This window comes from Pristiophorus japonicus, chromosome 19, assembly GCF_044704955.1.
Source record: "Pristiophorus japonicus isolate sPriJap1 chromosome 19, sPriJap1.hap1, whole genome shotgun sequence".
Lineage (NCBI taxonomy): Eukaryota > Metazoa > Chordata > Chondrichthyes > Pristiophoridae > Pristiophorus > Pristiophorus japonicus.
This window is the reverse complement of record NC_091995.1, coordinates 40700664-40724214: the sequence shown is the minus strand read 5'-3', so window position 1 is coordinate 40724214 and position 23551 is coordinate 40700664. Positions and strand designations below refer to the sequence as shown.

General features: G+C 50.0%; 1 protein-coding gene across 3 annotated transcripts in view; it reads right to left on the bottom strand.

Moving 5' to 3' along the window:
- Window positions 1-331: 331 nt before the first annotated feature.
- LOC139229832 (scavenger receptor cysteine-rich domain-containing protein DMBT1-like) overlaps window positions 332-23551 on the bottom strand; it is an 84292-nt gene continuing 61072 nt past the window's right edge. For 2 of the 3 annotated variants that reach the window (XM_070861430.1, XM_070861432.1), the window contains 4 exons: window positions 11769-12083; window positions 2826-2870; window positions 1164-1261; window positions 332-793 (listed from right to left, as the gene is read on the bottom strand). In XM_070861430.1, coding sequence (XP_070717531.1) covers window positions 713-793; window positions 1164-1261; window positions 2826-2870; window positions 11769-12083 — 539 coding nt within the window. In that variant the 3' untranslated portion in view covers window positions 332-712. The remainder of the gene's footprint in view (window positions 794-1163; window positions 1262-2825; window positions 2871-11768; window positions 12084-23551) is intronic. The other variant, XM_070861431.1, reaches the window with a different exon arrangement.

Below are 23551 nucleotides of genomic sequence, written 5' to 3'. Positions count from 1 at the left end.
ACTTTTATTCTAACAGAGACTTACTTAGGCGAAAGCTGAGAGTTAATATGAAGAGAAACCAATAGCAGGAGCATCCTAGCCACCCTTTGCTCACAGCAGGGAGATACACGTCTAGTGCATTAGTCTGAACTCACCCCCTCCAACAGCCCCCAGTACTACAGCCCAGGGTTAGAAAGCTCAGCCCTCAGAGCCGGGCGATACACGTCTAGCGCATTAGTCTGAACTCACCCCCTCCAACAGACCCCAGTACTACAGCCCAGGGTTAGAAAGCTCAGCCCTCAGAGCAGGGAGATACATGTCTAGTGCATTACTCTGAACTCACCCCCTCCAACAGACCCCAGTACTACAGCCCAGGGTTAGAAAGCTCAGCCCTCAGAGCAGGGAGATACATGTCTAGTGCATTAGTCTGAACTCACCCCCTCCAACAGACCCCAGTACTACAGCCCAGGGTTAGAAAGCTCAGCCCTCAGAGCAGGATGAGGGGGAGGGAGAGTTCGGCTATCCCAGGAAGGATCCAGCAGGGTGTGTGGAGAGACAGAGAGTTACGCTTGTTATTAAATACATTCACCACGTGTTTGGGGTTTGGTGCGGAGGGAGGTGAAGAATTGAAGACTGCTCCGCTACCTCCAGCTATCCACTCCTGCCACTTTGCTAAGCTGGGCCATAAAATGAAACAGTCTTCAATCCTGTGGTCTCCATCCTCAGCTCACTCTCACTTCTTGCGTCTCCTTTTCGGATTCACGCCCACTTTCATCACTCGACTCCCCGGGATGGACGACAGGATTGCTTTAATCTGTAAATGGGAAGGAATATTTAAATATTACTATCTTTCCTGGTTAGTAGCGCTGCCTCTAGCCCTCTTTCACCTCCTAAGATTGAGACAGTGTTACGGCCCCAGGGATAGATTAATAACACTCACATTGTCCTGCACTATCCCATGGGGGGGATGGAGAGAGAGAGACACAGAGTGGGTCATTGCCCCAGGGATAGATTAATAACACTCACCATGTCCCTCAATGCCCCACTGGGAGATAGAGAGACACAGAGTGGGTCATGGCCCCTGGAATAAATTAATAACACTCACCACGTTTAAACCCGACAGGGAGAGAGAGAGAGAGAGACCAAAAGTGGCCATTGCCCGGGGATGGATTAATAGCACTCACTGCCTTCTCCAAAGCTTCTGTCACCTCAGGATCGGAGGGGCAAAGGTCTCCAGTCACGGAGAACTGCACCGTTCCACCGACGCGTTTCACATCGAAATCTGGAATAACGAGAAAAGATTTGTGCTAGAAATAACAATAACATGTAATTTACAGCATTTTTAACATAGTAAAATGTCCCGAGGCGTTTCACAGGAGTGATTTTCAAACAAAATTTCACACCGAGCCAAGTAAGGAGATATCAGGATGGTGAGCAAAACCTTAGTAAAAGAGGTAGATTTTAAGGAGCGTCTTAAAGGAGTAGAGAGGGTTAGAGAGGTGGAGAGGTTTAGGGAGGGTATTCCAGAGCTTAGGGCCTAGGCAGCTACAGGCACGACCACCAATGGTGGAGCAAATAAAACTGGGGATGCACAAGAGGCCAGAATTGGAGGAGAGCAGAGATTGCGATGGCTTGTCAGGCTGGAGGAGATTACAGAGATAGGGAGGTGCAAGGGCCATGGAGGGAGTGAACACGAGGATGAGAATTATACGGCTGGAGGAAGTTAGCGAGATAGGGAGGTGCAAGGGCCATGGAGGGATTTGAACACGAGGATGAGTATTGTAGGGCTGGAGGACATTACAGAGATAGGTCTATGGAGAGATTTGAAACAAGAATGAGAATTTTAAAATAAAAAGGTCCAAGTGTTAAGTAACACAGTTGCACCAATTCATGGCCCCATGGAACAAACCTTCTTCTGTCCCATTTCAGTGACACACAAGCCCATCCATTTCTTCCCACTGGGTTGTTTCTGGAACATCCACCCTGACTATGTGGACAGGTTGTTAGTCTGACCAGAGCACTACATCAGTTGTGCAGCACAGAAACAGGCCATTCAGCCCAACAGGTCCATGCCAGTGTTTATGGTCCACACGAGTCTCCTCCGACCCTTTTCATCTCACCCCGTCGACATCACCTTCTATTCCTTTCTCTCTCATGTGTTTATCTAGCTTACTCTGTGGTAGCGTCGCTCCATATTCTCACCACTCTCCAGGTAAAGACGTTTTTTGCTGAATTCCCTAATGGAATTATTGGTCACTATTTTATACTTATGGCCCCTAGTTCTGGTCTCGCCCACAAGTGGAAACAACTTCTCTACGTCTACCTTATTGAACCCTTTCATAATCTTAAAGGCCTCCATCAAGTCACTCCTTCACTTTTCTAGAGAAAAGAGCCGAAGTCTGTTCAATTTTTCCTGATAGTTATAACCTCTCAGTTCAGGTATACGAAATAGGAGCAGGAGTCGGTCATATGGCCCCTCGAGCCAGCTCCACCATTCAATAAGATCATGGCTGATCTTCTACATTGGCTCCACTTTCCCACCCTATTGCCATATTCCTGATTCTCTTGTGTGCAAAAATCTATCGATCTAAGTCTTGAATAAACACAATGACTGAGCATCCTCAGCCCTCTGGGGAGAGGATTCCAAAGATTCACAACCCTCTGAGTGAAGAAATTTCTCCTCATCTCTGTCTTAAATGGCCTTCCACTTATTCTGAGACTGTGTCCCCTAGTTACCAGCAAACGCCAGCACCCCTTTATGTGCTTGCCAAACTGGCCAGAGTGGGGGTTCTGAAGGGAGTGAGAGACCCTGACAGGATGATTAATTTTAATCTTCTTCAACACACCTTCGGGGCCGAGGCAGGTTTTCTGAGATCGAGTCCTGACACTTCCTGAAACAAAGGGAAAAGAGAGAGTTAGTACAGAGTGTCCTTTGAGAATCCATGTCCCTGTCGCACGAGGTGAACTTTGACCAGTCAGTGAGCAGCACACAGAGCAGGGAAGGCCCAGGCTCCATCCCTGGCCTGTGCTAAGTTAGCTGATCTCATCCTGTTATGTATGTATTTAAACCTCACCAAAATGTAAGACTTGACATACCTGTTGGAGACCTAAGGGTCACCTGGGACAAGCAGGTATAAAAGGTGATTCACCATGCTGCTTCTCCACTCTGGAGTCTGAATAAAGAGACTAAGGTCACAACAGTTTGAGCTTGCAATACAGTCCTGTGGATTTATTCTGAACATAACAAATTGGCGACGAGTAACGGATCACGAACTTTCGCGCGGTAATGGCTGCTGTTGGTATTCATGAGAGATTTGATGAGGGTGATGATTGGAAAGCCTTCATTGAGCGCCTCGACCAGTACTTCATGGCCAATGAACTGGACAAGGCTGAGACGGCGATCAAAAGCAAGGCGATTCTCCTCACCGTATGTGGGTCTTCGATATATGGCCTGCTCAAAAATTTGCTGGCACTGGTGAGACCAACGGACAAGTCTTACACAGAGCTGTGTACGCTGGTTAGGGAACACCTCAAGCCAAAGGACAGCATCCTGATGGCCAGGTACCGCTTTTACATGCACCATCGCTCCGAGGGCCAGAACGTGGTGAGTTTTGTTGCCGACCTAAGACGCCTTGCGGGGCAGTGCAAATTTGCAGGATCCTTGGGGGAAATGTTGCGGGACTCTTTCGTGCTTGGAATTGACCACGAGGTCATCCTTCGCAAACGGCTGTCTGCCGAATCCCTAGATCTGAGCAAGGCCATCACGATAGTCCAAGCCTTCATATCCACGAGCGATAATACGAAACAGATATCGTCACAGAATCGAAGCTCACCAGCAAGTACTGTGCATAAAATAATATTTTCAGCAGGCAGAACGGTACAGGGCAGGGCCCACACGACTGCAGAGGCCAGACCTAGGCCTAGAATGACTTAAGAGTCCACCATGGGTGTGTGCAGCGGGGAGTCCGGGGACGTCGGAGCGGCATATAAAGGCCCAGCAGTCATCCAGGAGGCGGGATTGTGAGCAGCGGGAGTTCGGGGATGTCGGAGCGGCCTATAAAGGCCCAGCAGTGGTCCAGGAGGTGGGAGTGTGAGCAGCGGGAGTCCGGGGATGTCGGAGCGGCCTATAAAGGCCCAGCAGTCATCCAGGAGGCGGGAGTGTGAGCAGCGGGAGTCCGGCGATATCGGAGCGGCCTATAAAGGCCCAACATCGTCCAGGAGGTGGGAGTGTGAGCAACGGGAGTCCGGGGACATTGGAGCTGCCTATATAGGCTAGCTGGTGCAGCTGGGAGAGATGGAAAAAAAGAAATCGAAAGGTGACGTCACAGCCAGGGGTGTAAGTGATTGGCTGGTGATTGGTAAGTAGTTTTTCTTTTTACTTTATCAGTAAGTAAACTTTTAGCATTGTTGTTGCCAAATTAAGTTAATCTAGAGGTTAAGTCATGGCAGGAGAGCTCGGACATGTGTTATGCTCCTCCTGTACTATGTGAGAAGTCAGGGACGCTTCCGGTGTCCCTGACGTGTATGTGTACGTGTGCGGGAAGTGCATCCGCCTGGAGCTCCGAACAGGCTGCATTGCGGCACTGGAGCTGCGGGTGGGTTTACTCTGGAGCATCCGCGATGCTGAGGATGATGTGAATAGCACGTTTAGTGAGTTGGTCTTACCGCAGGTAAAGGGTACACAGCCAAATAGGGAATGGGTGACCAACAGGAAGAGCAGTGGTAGGAAGGTAGTGCATGGGTCCCCTGCGGTCATCCCCCTGCAAAATCGATACACCGCTTTGGGTACTGTTCGGGAGGATGACTCATCAGGGGAGGGCAGCAGCAGCCAAGTTCATGGCGCCTTGGGTGGTTCTGCTGCACAGGAGGGCAGGAAAAAGAGTGGGAGAGCCATAGTGATAGTGGATTCAATTGTAAGGGGAATAGATAGACGTTTCTGCGGCCGCAACCGAGATTCCAGGATGGTATGTTGTCTCCCTGGTGCAAGGGTCAAGGATGTCCTGGAGCGGGTGCAGGACATTCTGAAAAGGGAGGGTGAATAGCCAGTTGTCATGGTGCATATAGGTAGGTACCAACGATATAGGTAAAAAAACGGGATGAGGTCCTACGAGACGAATTTAGGGAGCTAGAAGCTAACTTAAAAAGTAAGACCTCAAAAGTAGTAATCCCAGGATTGCTACCAGTGCCACATGCTAGTCAGAGTAGGAATCACAGTATAGCTCAGCTGAATAAGTGGCTTGAGGAGTGGTGCAGTAGGGAGGGATTCAAATTCATGGGACATTGGAACCGGTTCTGGGAGAGGTGAGACCAGTACAAACCGGATGGTCTGCACCTGGGCAGGACGGGAACCAATGTCCTAGGGGGAGTGTTTGTTCGTGTTGTTGGGAAGGAGTTAAACTAATATGGCAGGGGGATGGGAACCAATGCAGGGAGAAAGAGGGAAGTAGAATGGGGGCAGAAGCAAAAGATAGAAAGAAGAAAAATAAAAGTGGAGGGCAGAGAAACCCAAGTCATAAAGCAAAAAGGGCCACATTACAGCAAAATTCTAAAGGGGCAAAGTGTGTTAGAAAGACAAGCCTGAAGGCTCTGTGCCTCAATGCGAGGAGTATTCGGAATAAGGTGCATGAATTAACTGCACAGATAGCAGTTAACGGTTATGATGTAATTGGCATCACAGAGACATGGCTTCAGGGTGACCAAGGCTGGGAACTCAACATCCAGGGGTATTCAACATTTAGAAAGGATAGACAGAAAGGAAAAGGAGGCAGGGTAACATTGCTGGTGAAAGAGGAAATTAATGCAATAGTAAGAAAGGACATTAGTTTGGATGATGTGGAATTGGTATGGGTGGAGCTATGGAATACCAAAGGGCAGAAAACGCTAGTGGGAGTTGTGTACAGACCACCAGTAGTAGTGAGGTTGGGACAGCATCAAACAAGAAATTAGGGATGTGTGCAATAAAGGTACAGCAGTTATCATGGGTGACTTTAAACTGCATATTGATTGGGCTAACCAAACTGGTAGCAATGCGGTGGAGGAGGATTTCCTGGAATGTATTAGGGATGGTTTTCTCGACCAATATGTCGAGGAACCAACTAGGGAGCTGGCCATCCTAGACTGGGTGATGTGTAATGAGAAAGGACTAATTAGCAATCTTGTTGTGCGAGGCCCCTTGGGGAAGAGTGACTATAACATGGTAGAATTCTTTATTAAGATGGAGAGTGACACAGTTAATTCAGAAACTAGGGTCCTGAACTTAAGGAAAGGTAACTTCGATGGTATGAGATGTGAATTGGCTAGAATAGACTGGCAAATGATACTTAAAGGGTTGACGGTGGATAGGCAATGGCAAACATTTAAAGATCACATGGATGAACTTCAGCAATTGTACATCCCTGCCTGGAGTAAAAATAAAACGGGGAAGGTGGCTCAACCGTGGCTAACAAGGGAAATTAAGGATAGTGTTAAATCCAAGGAAGAGGCATATAAATTGCCCTGAAAAAGCAGCAAACCTGAGGACTGGGAGAAATTTTTAATTCAGCAGAGGAGGACAAAGGGTTTAATTAAGAGGGGGAAAATAGAGTACGAGAAGAAGCTTGCCGGGAACATAAAAACTGACTGCAAAAGCTTCTATAGCTATGTGAAGAGAAAAAGATTAGTGAAGACAAACATAGGTCCCTTGCAGTCAGATTCAGGTGAATTTATAATGGGGAACAAAGAAATGGCAGACTAGTTGAACAAATACTTTGGTTCTGTCTTCATGAAGAAAGACACAAATAACTTTCCGAAAGTACTAGGGGACCGAGGGTCTCGTGAGAAGGAGGAACTGAAGGATATCCTTATTAGACGGGAAATTGCATTAGGGAAATTGATGGGATTGAAGGCCAATAAATCCCCGGGGCCTGATAGTCTGCATCCCAGAGTACTTAAGGAAGTGGCCCTAGAAATAGTGGATGCATTGGTGATCATTTTCCGACAGTCTATCGACTCCGGATCAGTTCCTATGGACCACTTTTTAAAAAGGGAGGGAGAGAGAAAGCGTGTAATTATAGACCGGTTAGCCTGACATCAGGAGTGGGGAAAATGTTGGAATCAATTGTTAAGGATGAAATAGCAGCGCATTTGGAAAGCAGTGACAGGATCGGTCCAAGTCAGCATGGATTTATGAAGAGGAAATAATGCTTGACATATCTTCTGGAATTTTTTGAGGATGCAACTAGTAGAGTGTTCAAGGGAAAACCAGTGGATGTGGTGTATTTGGACTTTCAAAAGACTTTTGACAAGGTCCCACACAAGAGATTGGTGTGCAAAATCAATGCACATGGTATTGGGGGTAATATACTGACGCGGATAGAGAACTGGTTGGCAGACAGGAAGCAGAGAGTCGGGATAAACGGGTCCTTTTCAGAATGGCAGGCAGTGACTAGTGGAGTGCCGCAGGGCTCAGTGCTGGAACCCCAGCTCTTTACAATAGACATCAATGATTTAGATGAAGGAATTGAGTGTAATATCTCCAAGTTTGCAGATGACACTAAACTGGGTGGCGTGTGAGCTGTGAGGAGAACGCTAAGAGGCTGCAGAGTGACTTGGACAGGTTAGGTGAGTGGGCAAATGCATTGCAGATGCAGTATAATGTGGATAACTGTGAGGTTATCCACTTTGGGTGCAAAAACACGATGACAGAATATTATCTGAATGGCGGCAGATTAGGAAAAGTGGAGGTGCAACGAGACCTGGGTGTCATGGTTCATCAGTCATTGAAAGTTGGCATACAGGTACAGCAGGTGATGAAGAAGGCAAATGGTATGTTGGCCTCATGGCTAGGGGATTTGAGTATAGGAGCAGGGCGGTCTGACTGCAGTTGTACAGGGCCTTGGTGAGGCCTCACCTGGAATATTGTGTTCAGTTTTGGTCTCCTAATCTGAGGAAGGATGTTCTTGCTATTGAGGGAGTGCAGTGAAGGTTCAGCAGACTGATTCCTGGGATGGCTGGACTGACATATGAGGAGAGACTGGATCAACTAGGTCTTTATACATTGGAGTTTAGAAGGATGAGAGGGGATCTCATCGAAATATATGAGTCTGACGGGATGGGACAGGTTAGATGTGGTTCGAATGTTCCTGATGTTGGTGAAGTCCAGAACCAGGGGACACAGTCTTAGGATAAGGGGTAGGCCATTTAGCATTGAGATGAGGAGAAACTTCTTCACTCAGAGAGTTGTTAACCTGTGGAATTCCCTGCCGCAGAGAGTTGTTGATGCCAGTTTCTTGGATATATTCAAGAGGGAGTTAGATATGGCCCTTACGGCTAAGGGGATGAAGGGGTATGGAGAGAAAGCAGGAAAGGGGTACCAAGGGAATGATCAGCTATGATCTTATTGAATGGTGGTGCAGGATCGAAGGGCTGAATGGCCTACTCCTGCACCTATTTTCTATGTTTCTATGAATGCGTATTCATTAGCACCATGTTGGCGCTGCAGGGGTAGTCATAGAGCTCATCAATGTCGATTCAAGCCCTATGTGTGCAAGGGCTGTGGAACAATTTGGCACCACCAGTGAATGTGCAAACGATCTCTGACTCACCACGTGGCAGAGCCAGGAGAGGACAACCGATCCAGCGAGGATCATGCTGAACAAGCAGGACAGGCAACTCAACCTGAGGATGAAGAGGAAGTATATGGGATGCACACCTTCACCACCAAAATCCCTCCAATAATGTTAAAAGTTAAACTTAACAGCACTCCAGTCTCCATGGAACGAGACACGGGGGCGAGTGAATCAGTTATGAGCCAGAAGGCATTCGAGAGGCTGTGGGGCGACAGAGCACAGTGACCCAATCTGATCCCGATTCAGGCAAAGCTGCGCACCTACACCAAGGAACTGATACCAGTTATTGGCAGTGCAGACATAAGAGTATCCCATGAGACAGCAGTGCGTGATTTACCACTGTGGATTGTTTCAGGTGATGGGCCAACACTGCTTGGCAGAAGGTGGATGGGGAAGATTCGATGGAACTGGGAAGACCTCTGTGTACTATCTCTGGTGAAGGACGCCTCCCTTCTCAAATGCTGAGCAAACCCCTGCCTTCAGCTGAACCAGGCATCGAAGTGCAGATCCACTTGCAGATCCCCAAGGCACAGGTCGCTCATCACGACCATGAGGAGGTGAAGATCAACCGAGCAGCAGTACAGGCGCGGTACCCACCACCCAAAGCCGACGACCTATTCGCGATGATGGAAGAGGCTCCAGGTCGACCATGCAGAGTGGGACTCTGGCCGAAACAATCCGAATGCGTTTTCCCGACGCCAGAGGCCAAATCCCTGGGGAGGAAGATCGCGGCAGTCGGCATCATGGACACGGACGAGAGCGCGTCCAGACCACGGGACGAGAGCGCTTCCAGACCACGGGACGAGAGCGCGTCCAGACCACGGGACGAGAGCGCGTCCAGACCACGGGACGAGAGCGCGTCCAGACCACGGGACGAGAGTGCGTTAAGACCACGGGAGGTCACAGCAATGGAATGGAGCAATGTGTCGCCCAGCAAGGAAGACAACTGGGTCTGGGGCAAAGGTAAAGGGGCAGCCGCTGAGAAGGCCTGGAATCCACTACATTCCAATAAGTTGTTTGCACTATGTAACCCATGTGAACGGTCTTTCGCAGCCAATGATGCACTATCATATGGGGTCAGGGGGATCTTACAACAAACTAAAGTAGCGGACAAGCACCAACCGGTCGTATATGTATCTGACAAAGTACTAATAACAAGTGATATGTTATCACACGGGGTCGGGTGTGTTGTCCAGCAAGCCAAGGTAGCGGGTGAACCCCAACCAGTTGTATATGTATCTAACAAAGTATTCGTAGCAAGTGATGTGTTACCGCATGGGGTCGGGAGTGTTGTGCAGCAAGCAAAAGTGGCGGGCGAGCCCCAAATGGTTGAACATGTATCCAATAAGTTAACAAAGGCAGTAGCCTGCATTCACGGGACTAAAGAGACGTACTAAAGAGTGTCCCAATATGTGCTCGAGTCAGACAAGCTGCTCATCCCACAGTTTTGGGAGAGCAGAGGCACCGTTATCGATGCGTTGTTTCGAGAATGTCTAACACTGTAACATGATCCGCCAAGGGCCAGGCACTGAGAACGGCACTAATGCCCTCAGTTAGTTACCGCTGCCCACCACCGAGGTGGAAACGGCGCAGCCTGTAGACCCACTCGCGGTCGTGGAAGTGCTCGAAAGCGAGTGGTCAACTGTAACGGCCCCCCAATTTAGGATCTGGACCAGCCAGGATCCCACGTTACCGCCTGCCAAAGGTGAACTGCTAGACAGGATGTTGCAACTTATCCGTCGCAAAGATGAAAGACCCATCCCAACGTTGCAATGTAAGGCAGGGCGGCTACACACAGTCGGTGGTCCGGGGCCTCCATACCACGGCCCAGGATCCACGGGGACCACGAGGCCTCCCGCCACTACTGAAAGCCTCAATATCAGCCATCCTGGGCTTGCCAGACTTTAGGGTCAGTGACAATAGCAGGCAGCCCAAATCACAAAGCCAAGCACCACGCGTGTCACAATAGACTCCCTACAGACCCGGCTATCCCGGGTGCTACGCAGTCACCAGACAGAATCACTCAGAACCGAGCCTTCCGTATGCCATCAGCAGAGAATGCACCATGATCACACGGCCTCTCCACGCGACATCAGAATAAGTGATGTAGACCATGTTCAGGGCCCCAGTTGGGCCGTTAGCACCGTATTAGCAAAAGGGGGGAGGGGGAGAAATGGAGTGTGTGTGATGAAAACGGAGCATTTGATTATGAAACCATGTACTGGGCTAATGCATAAAGCATTTGGACCAGACCAAACTCTGAACTACAGATAACCAGGAACCACTGTGAAAGGAGCTGGCTCCCAGCGACCCACTAAAACAATCAACCTACCGTCAACACAAGGATGAACCCACCACGTCAAGACTTCAACCTAGGTTATCAACCCGGGGATACAGGGCACCAGATCACCTCAACTTGCAAATAACTTGTACATAAGACTTTGCGGAGGAGTGATGTTATGTATGTATGTAAACCTCACCAAAATGTAAGACTTGCCACTAGGGGGCACACCTGTGGGAAACCTAAGGGTCACCTGTGCACCCTGGGGCAAGCAGATATAAAAGGTGACTCACCATGCTGCTTCCTCACTCTGGAGTCTGAATAAAGAGACCAAGGTCACAACAGTTTGAGCTTACGATACAGTCCTGTGGATTTATTCTGAACATAACACACCCAGTGTGGTATTGAGCCACACACACAGTGGGAAGCCAGGGTTCCTGCTCCTAATGATTGTGCAGTGAGTCCTGTTGGAAGGAATGTTGTTTAATATATATATATATATATATTTATATTTATATATATATGTGTGGATGTGTGTGTGTCTCTCTTCCTCTGTCTGTACATCACCCTCGAGCTCCCTCCCTGAGTGGAAACGGTCCCACAGTGAGAGATTAGTACCAGAAACACTGGGGGAGGGGAGAAGGCCCAGTAGACTGTGGACCCATTACCACAAACTTGTGACTCCTTCACAGAGAGCTGAGTACAGAGAAGGACAGAGACTGAAGCAAGAGGTAGCATCGGTGAAGAGGATGTCCTTAAGAGGGTTTGGAAGGTGGGGTATAACTCCACTCACCCGAGCAGGAACTCCACTCATCTGAGCAGGAAACTCCTCTTACCCGAGCAGGTAACTCTGCTCACCCGAGCAGGTAACTCCCCTCACCCGAGCAGGTAACCCCACTCACCTGAGCAGTTAACTCTAGCGTCCTTGCTGTGTGTGCAGTTATTCACACCCCATGGACTCCCAGAGCACTGATCGAGGGTAGGCTCTGTCCCCAAACACTTGAGGTCACTCAGTAAGATGGCCCCAGTCCTCTCTCCAAAGTAGGTGCCTTCTGTTGCCGACAGGGCAGTCCCACAGTTCAACATTCTGCAGACCACATTCATTGTGTTTAGATCCCAGCCATCATCACATACGGTTCCCCAGATGGATTTACGATAGACCTCAACTCTCCCGGAGCACATGTTGGTACCGTTCACCAGCCGTACGGGCAGCGGACCTGGAGTAGAGACAGGAAGGAGTTAAAACCATTCCGAGTTTGATGAGAATGATCTAGAACTTGCTGTTGTTACGGGTTGGGGCGCAGAAGGCGGGGGTAGAGGTTAGTGAGTGTCTCCAAGCCCCGACAGATCCCATTACTGAACGGACTGGAATCTCAGCCATTCTGCCAATAACAGCACATTTAGAAACCGCCCCCTTATTTAGCCCTCCTAGATACACTTTAATATGGATAGTTTCTGTTAACCTGAAGGCTCCAGGGAGGTTCTGGGGATCGCACACCAACTACTCAATTATCTTACAACAAAAAAAGGGAGAGAAAGCCTTTCCTTATCCGCCGGTTTCAGAGAACTCGGAACAGTGACATAGAATGTACAGCACAGAAACAGGCCATTCCGCCCAACAGGACCATGTCGGTGTTTATTCTCCACACGAACCACTTCCCCCCCCCCACCCCCCCTCTTCAGCTCAACCTCTCACCAAAGCCGTCTATTCCATTAACGTGTGTGGGGAGAGAGGAGTGTGGGATAAGACTGGGTGGGATATTAATGGGTGTGGGGGGTGAGGGGAGAGTGGGATTAGACTGGGTGGGATATTAATGGATGTGGCGAGTAAGGGGAGAGTGGGATTAGACTGGGTGCGATATTAATCTGTGTGGGGAGTGAGGTAAGAATGGGATTAGACTGGGGGTGGATATTAATGGGTGTGGGGAGTGAGGGGAGAGTGGGATTAGACTGGGTGGAATATTAATGGGTGTGGGGGGTGAGGGGAGAGTGGGATTAGACTGGGTGGGATATTAATGGGTGTGGCGAGTAAGGGGAGAGTGGGGTTAGACTGGGTGCGATATTAATCTGTGTGGGGAGTGAGGTAAGAATGGGATTAGACTGGGGGTGAATATTAATGGGTGTGGGGAGTGAGGAGAGAGTGGGATTAGACTGGGTGGGATATTAATGGGTGTGGGGAGTGAGGGAAGAGTGGGATTAGACTGGGTGGGATATTAATGGGTGTGGGGAGTGAGGGAAGAGTGGGATTAGACTGGGTGGGATATTAATGGGTATGAGGAGTGAGGGGAGAGTGGGATTAGACTGGGTGGGATATTAATTGGGGTGGGGAGTGAGGGAAGAGTGGGATTACACTGGGTGGGGTATTAATGGGTGTGGGGAGAGTGGGATTAGATTGGGTGGGATATGAATGGGTGTGGGGAGTGAAGGGGAGAGTGGGATTAGATAGGGTGGGATATTAATGGGTATGGGGCATGTGGGATTAGACAGGGTGGGTTATTAATGGATGTGGGGAGAGTGGGATTAGACTGGGTGGGACATTAATGAGTGTGAGGAGTAAAGCGGAGAATGGGATTCGACTGGATGGGATATTAAAGGGTGTGGGGAGTGTGGGGAGTGAGGGGAGAGTGGGATTAGACTGGGTGGGATATGAAAAGTTGTGGGGAGTGAAGGGGAGGGTGGGATTAAACTGGGTGGGATATTAATGGGTGTGGGAAGTGAGGGGAGAGTGGGATTCGACCGGGTGGGATAGTAAAATGCGTGTGGGGAGTGAGGGGAGAGTGGGATTAGACTGGGTGCGATATTAATGGGTGTGGGGAGTGAACGGACAGTGGGATTATATTAATGGGTGCTAGGGAGTGAAGGGGAGAGTCGGATTAGACTGGGTGGGATATTAATGGGTTTATGCAGTGAGGGGAGAGTGGGATTAGAGTGGGTGGGATATTAATGGGTGAGGAGAGAGTGGGATTAGACTGGCTGGGATACTGATGGGTGTGGGGAGTGAGGGATTAGATTGGGTGGAATATTAACGGGTGTGGGGAGTGAAGGGGAGAGTGGGATTAGTCTGGGTGGGATATTAATCGGTGTGGGGAGTGAGGGGAGAGTGGGATTAGACTGGATGGGATATTAATGGGTGCAGGGAGTGAGGGGAGAGTGGGATTCGACTGGGTGAGATATTAAAGGGTGTGGGGAGTGAGCAGAGAGTGGGTTTAGACCGGGTTGGATATTAATTGATGTGGGGAGTGAGGGAAGAGTGGGATTAGACTGGGTGGGATATTAATGGGTGTGGGGAGTGAGGTAATAGTGGGATTAGACAGGGTGCGATATTGAAGGGTGCAGGGAGTGAGAGAAGAGTGGGATTGGACTGGGTGGGATATTAATGATGTGGGGAGTGAGGGGAGAGTGGGATTAGACTGGATGGGATATTAATGGCTGTGGGGAGTGAGGGAAGAGAGGGATTAGACTGGGTGGGATACTGATGGGTGAGGGAGAGTGGGATTAGACTGGGTGGGATATTAATGGGTGTGGGGAATGTGGGATTAGATTGGGTGGGATATGAAAGGGTGTGGGGAGTGAAGGGGAGAGTGGGATTAGTCTGGGTGGGATATTAATGGGTGCAGGGAGTGAGGAGACAATGGGATTAGACTGGGTGAGATATTAATGTGCGGGGAGGGTGGGATTATACTGGTGGGATATTAATGGGTGTGGGGAGTGAGCGGAGAGTAGAATTAGACTAGATGGGATATTAAACGGTTTGGGGTATGAGGGGAGAGTGGGATTAGACTGGGTGGGATATTAATGGGTGCAGGGAGTGAGGAGACAATGGGATTAGACTGGGTGAGATATTAATGTGCGGGGAGGGTGGGATTATACTGGTGGGATATTAATGGGTGTGGGGAGTAAGCGGAGAGTAGAATTAGACTAGATGGGATATTAAAGGGTTTGGGGTATGAGGGGAGAGTGGGATTAGACCGGGTTGGATATTAATGGGTGTGGGGATTGAGCGGAGTGTGGGATTAGACTGGGTGGGATATTAAAGGGTGTGGGAAGTGAGGGGAGAGTGGGATTAGACTGGGTGGAATATTAATGGGTGTGGGGAGTGAGTAGAAGAGTAGGATTAGAGTGGGAGGGATATGGGGAGTGAGGGGAGAGTGGGATTAAACTGGGTGGGATATTAATGGGTGTGGGAAGTGAGCAGGAGAGTGGGATTAGACTGGGTGCGATATTAATCGGTGTGGGGAGTGAGGGGAGAGTGGATTTAGACTGGGTGGGATATTAAAGGGTATGGGGAGTATGGGATTCGACTGGGTGGGTTATTAATGGGTTTGAGGAGTGAGTAGAAGAGTAGGATTAGAGTGGGAGGGATATTATTGGGTGTGGGGAGTGAGGGGAATGTGGGATTAGACTGGGTGTGATAGTAATGGGTGTGGGGAGTGAATGGACAGTGGGATTAGACTGGGTGGGATATTAATGGGTGATAGGGAGTGAAGGGGAGAGTTGGATTAGACTGGGTGGGATATTAATGGGTGTATGCAGTGAGGGGAGAGTGGGATTCGAGTGGGTGGGATATTAATGGGTGTGGAGAGTGAGGGGAGAGTGGGAATAGAATGGGTAGGGTATTAATGGTGGGAGTGAGCGAATAGTGGGATTAGACAGGGTGGGATATTAAAGGGTGCAGGGAGTGAGAGAAGAGTGGGATTAGACTGGGTGGGATACTGATGAGTGTGGGGAGTGAGCGAGTGTGGGATTAGACTGGGTGAGATATTAATGGGTGTGGGGAGTGTGGGATTAGATTGGGTGGGATATGAAAGGGTGTGCGGAGTGAAGGGGAAAGTGGGATTAGTCTGGGTGGGATATTAATCGGTGTGGGGAGTGAGGGGAGAGTGGGATTAGACTGGGTGGGATATTAATGGGTGCAGGGAGTGAGGGGAGAGTGGGATTAGACTGGGTGGGATATTAATGGGTGTGGGGAGTGTGGGATTAGATTGGGTGGGATATGAAAGGGTGTGGGCAGTGAAGGGGAGAGTGGGATTAGTCTGGGTGTTTTATCAATCGGTGTGGGGAGTGAGGGGAGAGTGGGAATTGACTGGGTGGGATATTAATGGGTGCAGGGAGTGAGGGGAGAGTGGGATTAGACTGGTGGGATATTAATGGGTGTGGGGAGTGAGGGGAGAGTGGGATTAGACTGGGTGGGATATTAATGGGTGCAGGGAGTGAGGGGAGAGTGGGATTAGACTGGGTGGGATATTAATGGGTGCAGGGAGTGAGGGGAGAGTGGGATTAGACTGGGTGGGATATTAATGGGTGCAGGGAGTGAGGGGAGAGTGGGATTAGACTGGGTGCGATATTAATGGGTGTGGGGAGTGAACGGACAGTGGGATTAGACTGGGTGGGATATTAATGGGTTTCTGCATTGAGGGGAGAGTGGGATTAGACTGGGTGGGATATTAATGGGTGAGGGGAGAGTGGGATTAGACTGGCTGGGATACTGATGGGTGTGGGGAGTGAGGGATTAGATTGGGTGGGATATTAGCGGGTGTGGTGAGTGAAGGGGAGAGTGAGATTAGTCTGGGTGGGATATTAATCGGTGTGGGGAGTGAGGGGAGAGTGGAATTAGACTGGGTGAGATATTAATGGGTGTGGGGAGTGAGGGGAGAGTTCGATTAGACTGGATGGGATATTAATGGGTGCAGGGAGTGAGAGGAGAGTGGGAAACGACTGGATGAGATATTAATGGGTGTGGGGAGTGAAGGGAGAGTGGGATTGGACTGGATGAGATATTAATGGGTGTGGGGAGTGAGGGGATAGTGGGATCAGACTGGTGGGATATTAATGGGTGTGGGGAGTGAGCGGAGAGTAGAATTAGACTAGGTGGCATAATAAAGGATGTGGGGAATGAGCAGGAGAGTGGGATTAGACCGGGTGGGAGATTAATGAGTGAGGGGAGTGAAGGGGAGAGTCGGATTAGACTGGGTGCGATATTAATGGGTGTGGGGAGTGAACGGACAGTGGGATTAGACTGGGTGGGATATTAATGGGTTTATGCAGTGAGGGGAGAGTGGGATTAGACTGGGTGGGATATTAATGGGTGAGGGGAGAGTGGGATTAGACTGGCTGGGATACTGATGGGTGTGGGGAGTGAGGGATTAGATTGGGTGGAATATTAACGGGTGTGGGGAGTGAAGGGGAGAGTGGGATTAGTCTGGGTGGGATATTAATCGGTGTGGGGAGTGAGGGGAGAGTGGGATTAGACTGGATGGGATATTAATGGGTGCAGGGAGTGAGGGGAGAGTGGGATTCGACTGGGTGAGATATTAAAGGGTGTGGGGAGTGAGCAGAGAGTGGGTTTAGACCGGGTTGGATATTAATTGATGTGGGGAGTGAGGGAAGAGTGGGATTAGACTGGGTGGGATATTAATGGGTGTGGGGAGTGAGGGGAGAGTGGAATTAGACTGGTGGGATATTAATGGGTGTGGGGAGTGAGGGGAGAGCGGAATTAGACTGGGTGGGCTATTAACTGTGTGGGGAGTGAGGGAATAGTGGGATTAGACTGGGTGGAATATTAAAGGGTGTGGGGATTGAAAGGGAGAGTCGGATTAGACTGGATCGGATAGTAATGGTTGTGGAGAGTGAGGTGAGAGTGGGATGAGACTGGGTGGGATATTAATGGGTGTGGGGAGTGAGGCGAGAGTGGGATTAGACTGGGTGGGATATTAATGGTGTGGGGAGTGAGGGGCGAGTGGGATAAGACTGGGTGGGATATTAATGGTTGTGGGGTATGTAAGATTAGACTGGTGCGATATTAAAGGGTGTGGGGAGTGAAGGGGAGAGTCAGATTAGACTGGGTGGTATATTAATGGGTGTATAGAGTGAGGGGAGAGTGGGATTAGACTGAGTGAGATATTAATGGGTGATGGCTGTTGAAAAAGAGAGTCGGATTAGACTGCGTGGGATATTAATGGGTGCATGGAGTGAGGGATGAGTGGGGAGTGAGGGAATAGTGGGATTAGACTGGGTGGGATATTAAAGGGTGCGGGATGTGAAGGGAGAGTGGGATTCGACCGGGTGGGATATTAATGGGTGTGGGGAGTGAGGGGAGAGTGGGATTAGACTGGGTGGAATATTAAAGGGCGTGGGGATTGAGGGGAGAGTGGGATTAGACTGGGTGGAATATTAATGGGTGTGGGGAGTGAGGGTAGGTGGGATTAGACTGGGTGGGATATTAATGGATGTGCGGAGTAAAGGGGAGAGTGGGATTGGACTGGGTGGTATATTAATGGCTGTGGGGAGTGAGGGGAGAGTGGGATGAGACTGTGCGGGAAATTAATGGGTGTGGGGATTGAGCAGCAGAGTGAGATTAGGCCGGGTGGATTATTAATGGGTGTGGGGAGTGAAAGCGAGTGTGGGATTAGACTGCGTGGGATATTAATGGGTGATGGGGAGTGAGCAAGAGAGTGGGATTAGACCAGGTGGGATATTAATGGGTGTGGGCAGTGAAGGGGAGAGTGGGATTAGACTGGCTGGGATATTAATGGGTGTGGGGAGTGAGGCGAGAGTGGGATTAGACTGGGTGGGATATTAATGAGTGTGGGGAATGAGCAGGAGAGTGGGATTAGACCGAGTGGGAGATTAATGAGTGAGGGGAGTGAAGGGGAGAGTCTGATTAGACTGGGTGCGATATTAATGGGTGCGGGGAGTGAACGGACAGTGGGATTAGACTGGGTGGGATATTAATGGGTTTATGCAGTGAGGGGAGAATGGGATTAGACTGGGTGGGATATTAATGGGTGAGGAGAGAGTGGGATTAGACTGGCTGGGATACTGATGGGTGTGGGGAGTGAGGGATTAGATTGGGTGGAATATTAACGGGTGTGGGGAGTGAAGGGGAGAGTGGGATTAGTCTGGGTGGGATATTAATCGGTGTGGGGAGTGAGGGGAGAGTGGGATTAGACTGGATGGGATATTAATGGGTGCAGGGAGTGAGGGGAGAGTGGGATTCGACTGGGTGAGATATTAAAGGGTGTGGGGAGTGAGCAGAGAGTGGGTTTAGACCGGGTTGGATATTAATTGATGTGGGGAGTGAGGGAAGAGTGGGATTAGACTGGGTGGGATATTAATGGGTGTGGGGAGTGAGGGGAGAGTGGAATTAGACTGGTGGGATATTAATGGGTGTGGGGAGTGAGGGGAGAGTGGAATTAGACTGGGTGGGCTATTAACTGTGTGGGGAGTGAGGGAATCGTGGGATTAGACTGGGTGGAATATTAAAGGGTGTGGGGATTGAAAGGGAGAGTCGGATTAGACTGGATCGGATAGTAATGGGTGTGGAGAGTGAGGGGAGAGTGGGATGAGACTGGGTGGGATATTAATGGGTGTGGGGAGTGAGGCGAGAGTGGGATTAGACTGGGTGGGATATTAATGGTGTGGGGAGTGAGGGGCGAGTGGAATAAGACTGGGTGGGATATTAATGGTTGTGGGGTATGTAAGATTAGACTGGTGCGATATTAAAGGGTGTGGGGAGTGAAGGGGAGAGTCAGATTAGACTGGGTGGTATATTAATGGGTGTATAGAGTGAGGGGAGAGTGGGATTAGACTGAGTGGGATATTAACGGGTGATGGCTGTTGAAAAAGAGAGTCGGATTAGACTGCGTGGGATATTAATGGGTGCATGGAGTGAGGGGTGAGTGGGGAGTGAGGGAATAGTGGGATTAGACTGGGTGGGATATTAAAGGGTGCGGGATGTGAAGGGAGAGTGGGATTCGACCGGATGGGATATTAATGGGTGTGGGGAGTGAGGGGAGAGTGGGATTAGACTGGGTGGAATATTAAAGGGTGTGGGGATTGAGGGGAGGGTGGGATTAGACTGGGTGGAATATTAATGGGTGTGGGGAGTGAGGGTAGGTGGGATTAGACTGGGTGGGAAATTAATGGGTGTGGGGAGTGAGGGGAGATTGGGATTAGACTGGGTGGAATATTATTGTATGTGCGGAGTAAAGGGGAGAGTGGGATATGGCTGTGGGGAGTGAGGGGAGAGTGGGATGAGACTGTGCGGGAAATTAATGGGTGTGGGGAGTGAGCAGCAGAGTGAGATTAGGCCGGGTGGGTTATTAATGGGTGTGGGGAGTGAAAGCGAGAGTGGGATTAGACTGCGTGGGATATTAATGGGTGATGGGGAGTGAGCAAGAGAGTGAGATTAGACCGGGTGGGATATTAATGGGTGTGGGCAGTGAAGGGGAGAGTGGGATTAGACTGGGTGGGATATTAATGGTGTGTGGAGTGAGGGAATAGTGGGATTAGACTGGGTGGGTTAGCAAAGGGTGCGGGGAGTGAAGGGAAAGTGGGATTAGTCTGGGTGGGATATTAATGGGTGTGGGGAGTGAAGGGGAGAGTCAGATTAGACTGGGTGGTATATGAATGGGTGTATAGAGTGAGGGGTAAGTGGGATTAGACTGAGTGGGATATTAATGGGTGTGGGGAGTGAGTGGAGAGTGGGATTAGACCGGGTGGGATATTAATGGTTTTGGGGAGTGAGGGGAGAGTGGGATTCGACTGGGTGGGATATTAATGGGTGTGGTGCGTGAAGCAGAGAGTGGGATTGGACTGGGTGGAATATTAATGGTTTTGGGGAGTGAGGGGAGAGTGGGATTAGACCAGGTGGGATAGCAAAGGGTGCGGGGGGTGAAGGGAAAGTGGGATTAGTCTGGGTGGGATATTAACGGGTGTGGGGAGTGAAGGGGAAAGTCAGATTAGACTGGGTGGTATATTAATGGGTGTGGGGAGTGAGGGGAGAGTGGGATTAGACCGGGTGGGATATTAATGGGTGTGCGGAGGGAGGGGAGAGTGGGATTAGACTGGGTGGGATATTAATGGGTTTGGGGAGTGAGGGGAGAGTGGGATTCGACTGGGTGGGATATTAATGGGTGTGGTGCGTGAAGCAGAGAGTGGGATTGGACTGGGTGGAATATTAATCGTTGTGGGAAGTGAGGGGAGAGTGGGATTAACCTGGGCGGGATATTAATGGGTGTTGGGAGTGAGCAGGAGAGTGGGATTATACTGGGTGGGATATTAATGGGTGATGGGTATTGAAAGGGAGAGTCGGATTAGACTGCGTGGGATATTAATGGGTGTATGGAGTGAGGGGGAGTGGGGAGTGAGGGAATAGTGGGATTAGACTGGGTGGGATATTAAAGGGTGCGGGGAGTGAAGGGAAAGTGGGATTAGACTGGGTGTGATATTAAAGGGTGTGGGGAGTGAGGGGAGAGTGGGATTAGACCGGGTTGGATATTAATGGATGTGGGGAGTGAGGGAAGAGTGTGATTAGACTGGGTGGAATATTAAAAGGTGTGGGGATTGAGGGGAGTGTGGGATTAGACTGGGTGGGATATTAAAGGGTGTGTGGAGTGAGGGGAGGTGGGATTAGACTGGGTGGGATATTAATGGATGTGGGGAGTGAAGGTGAGAGTGGGATTGGACTGGGTGGTATATTAATGGCTGTGGGGAGCGAGGGGAGAGTGGGATGAGACTGGGCGGGATATCAATGGGTGTGGGGAGTGAGCAGCAGAGTGGGATTAGGCTGGGTGGGGTATTAATGGGTGTGGGGAGTGTAAGGGAGAGTGGGATTAGACTGGGTGGGATATTAATGGGTGTATGGAGTGAGGGGCGAGTGGGATTAGACTGGGTGGGATAGTAATGGGTGTGGGGAATGAGCAAGAGAGTGGGATTAGACCGGGTGGGAGATTAATTGGTGTGGGCAGTGAAGGGGAGAATGGGATTAGACTGGGTGGGATATTAAAGGCTGATGGGGATTGAAAGTGAGAGTCGGATTAGACTGGATCGGATATTAATGGGTGTGGGGAGTGTGGGATTAGACTGGGTGGGATATTAATGGGTGTGGGGAGTGTGGCGAGAGTGGGATTAGACTGGGTGGGATATTAATGGTGTGAGGAGTGAGGGAATAGTGGGATTAGACTGGGTGGGATAGCAAAGGGTGCGGGGAGTGAAGGGGAGAGTCAGATTAGACTGGGTGGGATATTAATGGGTGTATAGAGTGAGGGGAGAGTGGGTTTAGACTGAGTGGGATATTCATGGGTATGGGGAGTGAGCAGGAGAGCGGGATTAGGCCAGTTCGGATATTAATGGGTGTGGGGAGTGAAGGGGAGAGTGGGATTATACTGGGTGGGATATTAATGGGTGATGGGGATTAAAAGGGAGAGTCGGATTAGGCTGGATGGGATATTAATGGGTGTATGGAGTGAGGGGAGAGTGGGATTAGACTGGGTGGGATATTAATGAGTGTGGGGAGTGAGGGGAGCGACGGATTCGACTGGATGGGTTATTAATGGGGGTGGGGAGTGAGGCAAGAGTGGGATTAGACTGGGTGAAGGGAGTGAGGGGCGAGTGGGATTAGATTGGGTGGCATATTCATGGGTTTGGGGAGTGAGGTGAGAGTGGGATTAGACTGGGTGGGATACTAATGGATGTGGGGAGAGAGGGGAGTGTGGAATTAGACTGTGTGGGATTTTAAAGGGTGTGGGGATTGAGGGAAGAGTGGGATTAGACTGGGTGGGATATTAATGGCTGTGGGGAGTGAGTGGGGGAGTGGGATTAGACAGGGCGGGATATGAATGGGTGTGGGGAGTGAGCAGGAGAGTGGGATTAGGCCGGGTGGGTTATTAATGGGTTTGGGGAGTGAAGGGGAGAGTGGGATTAGACTGGGTGGTATATTAATGGGTGATGGGGAGTGAAAGGGAGAGTCGGATTAGACTGGGTGGGATATTAATGGGTGTAATGAGATTGGGGAGAGTGGGATTAGACTGGGTGGGATATTAATGGGTGTATGAAGCGAAGGGGAGAGTGGGATTAAACTGGGTGGGATATTAATGGGTGATGGGGATTGAAAGGGAGAGTCGGATTAGACTGGATGGGATATTAATGGGTGCATGGAGTGAGGGGTGAGTGGGATAAGACTGGCTGGGATATTAATGGGGGTGGGGAGTGGGATTAGACCGGGTGGGATATTAATGGGTGTAGGCAGTGAAGGGGAGAGTGGGATCAGACTGCGTGGGATATTAATGGGTGATGGGGATTGAAAGGGAGAATCGGATTAGACTGGATCGGATGTTAATGGGTGTGGCGAGTGAGGCGAGAGTGGGATTAGACTTGGTGGGATATTATTGGTGTGGGGAGTGAGGGGAGAGTGGTATTTGACTGGGTGGGATATTAATGGGTTTGGGGAGTGAGGGGAGAGTGGGATTCGACTGGGTGGGATATTAATGGGTGTGGTGCGTGAAGCAGAGAGTGGGATTGGACTGGGTGGAATATTAATCGTTGTGGGGAGTGAGGGGAGAGTGGGATTAGCCTGGGCGGGATATTAATGGGTGTGGGGAGTGAGCAGGAGAGTGGGATTATACTGGGTGGGATATTAATGGGTGATGGGTATTGAAAGGGAGAGTCGGATTAGACTGCGTGGGATATTAATGGGTGTATGGAGTGAGGGGTGAGTGGAGAGTGAGGGAATAGTGGGATTAGACTGGGTGGGATATTAAAGGGTGCGGGGAGTGAAGGGAAAGTGGGATTAGACTGGGTGCGATATTAAAGGGTGTGGGGAGTGAGGGGAGAGTGGGATTAGACCGGGTTGGATATTAATGGATGTGGGGAGTGAGGGAAGAGTGTGATTAGACTGGGTGGAATA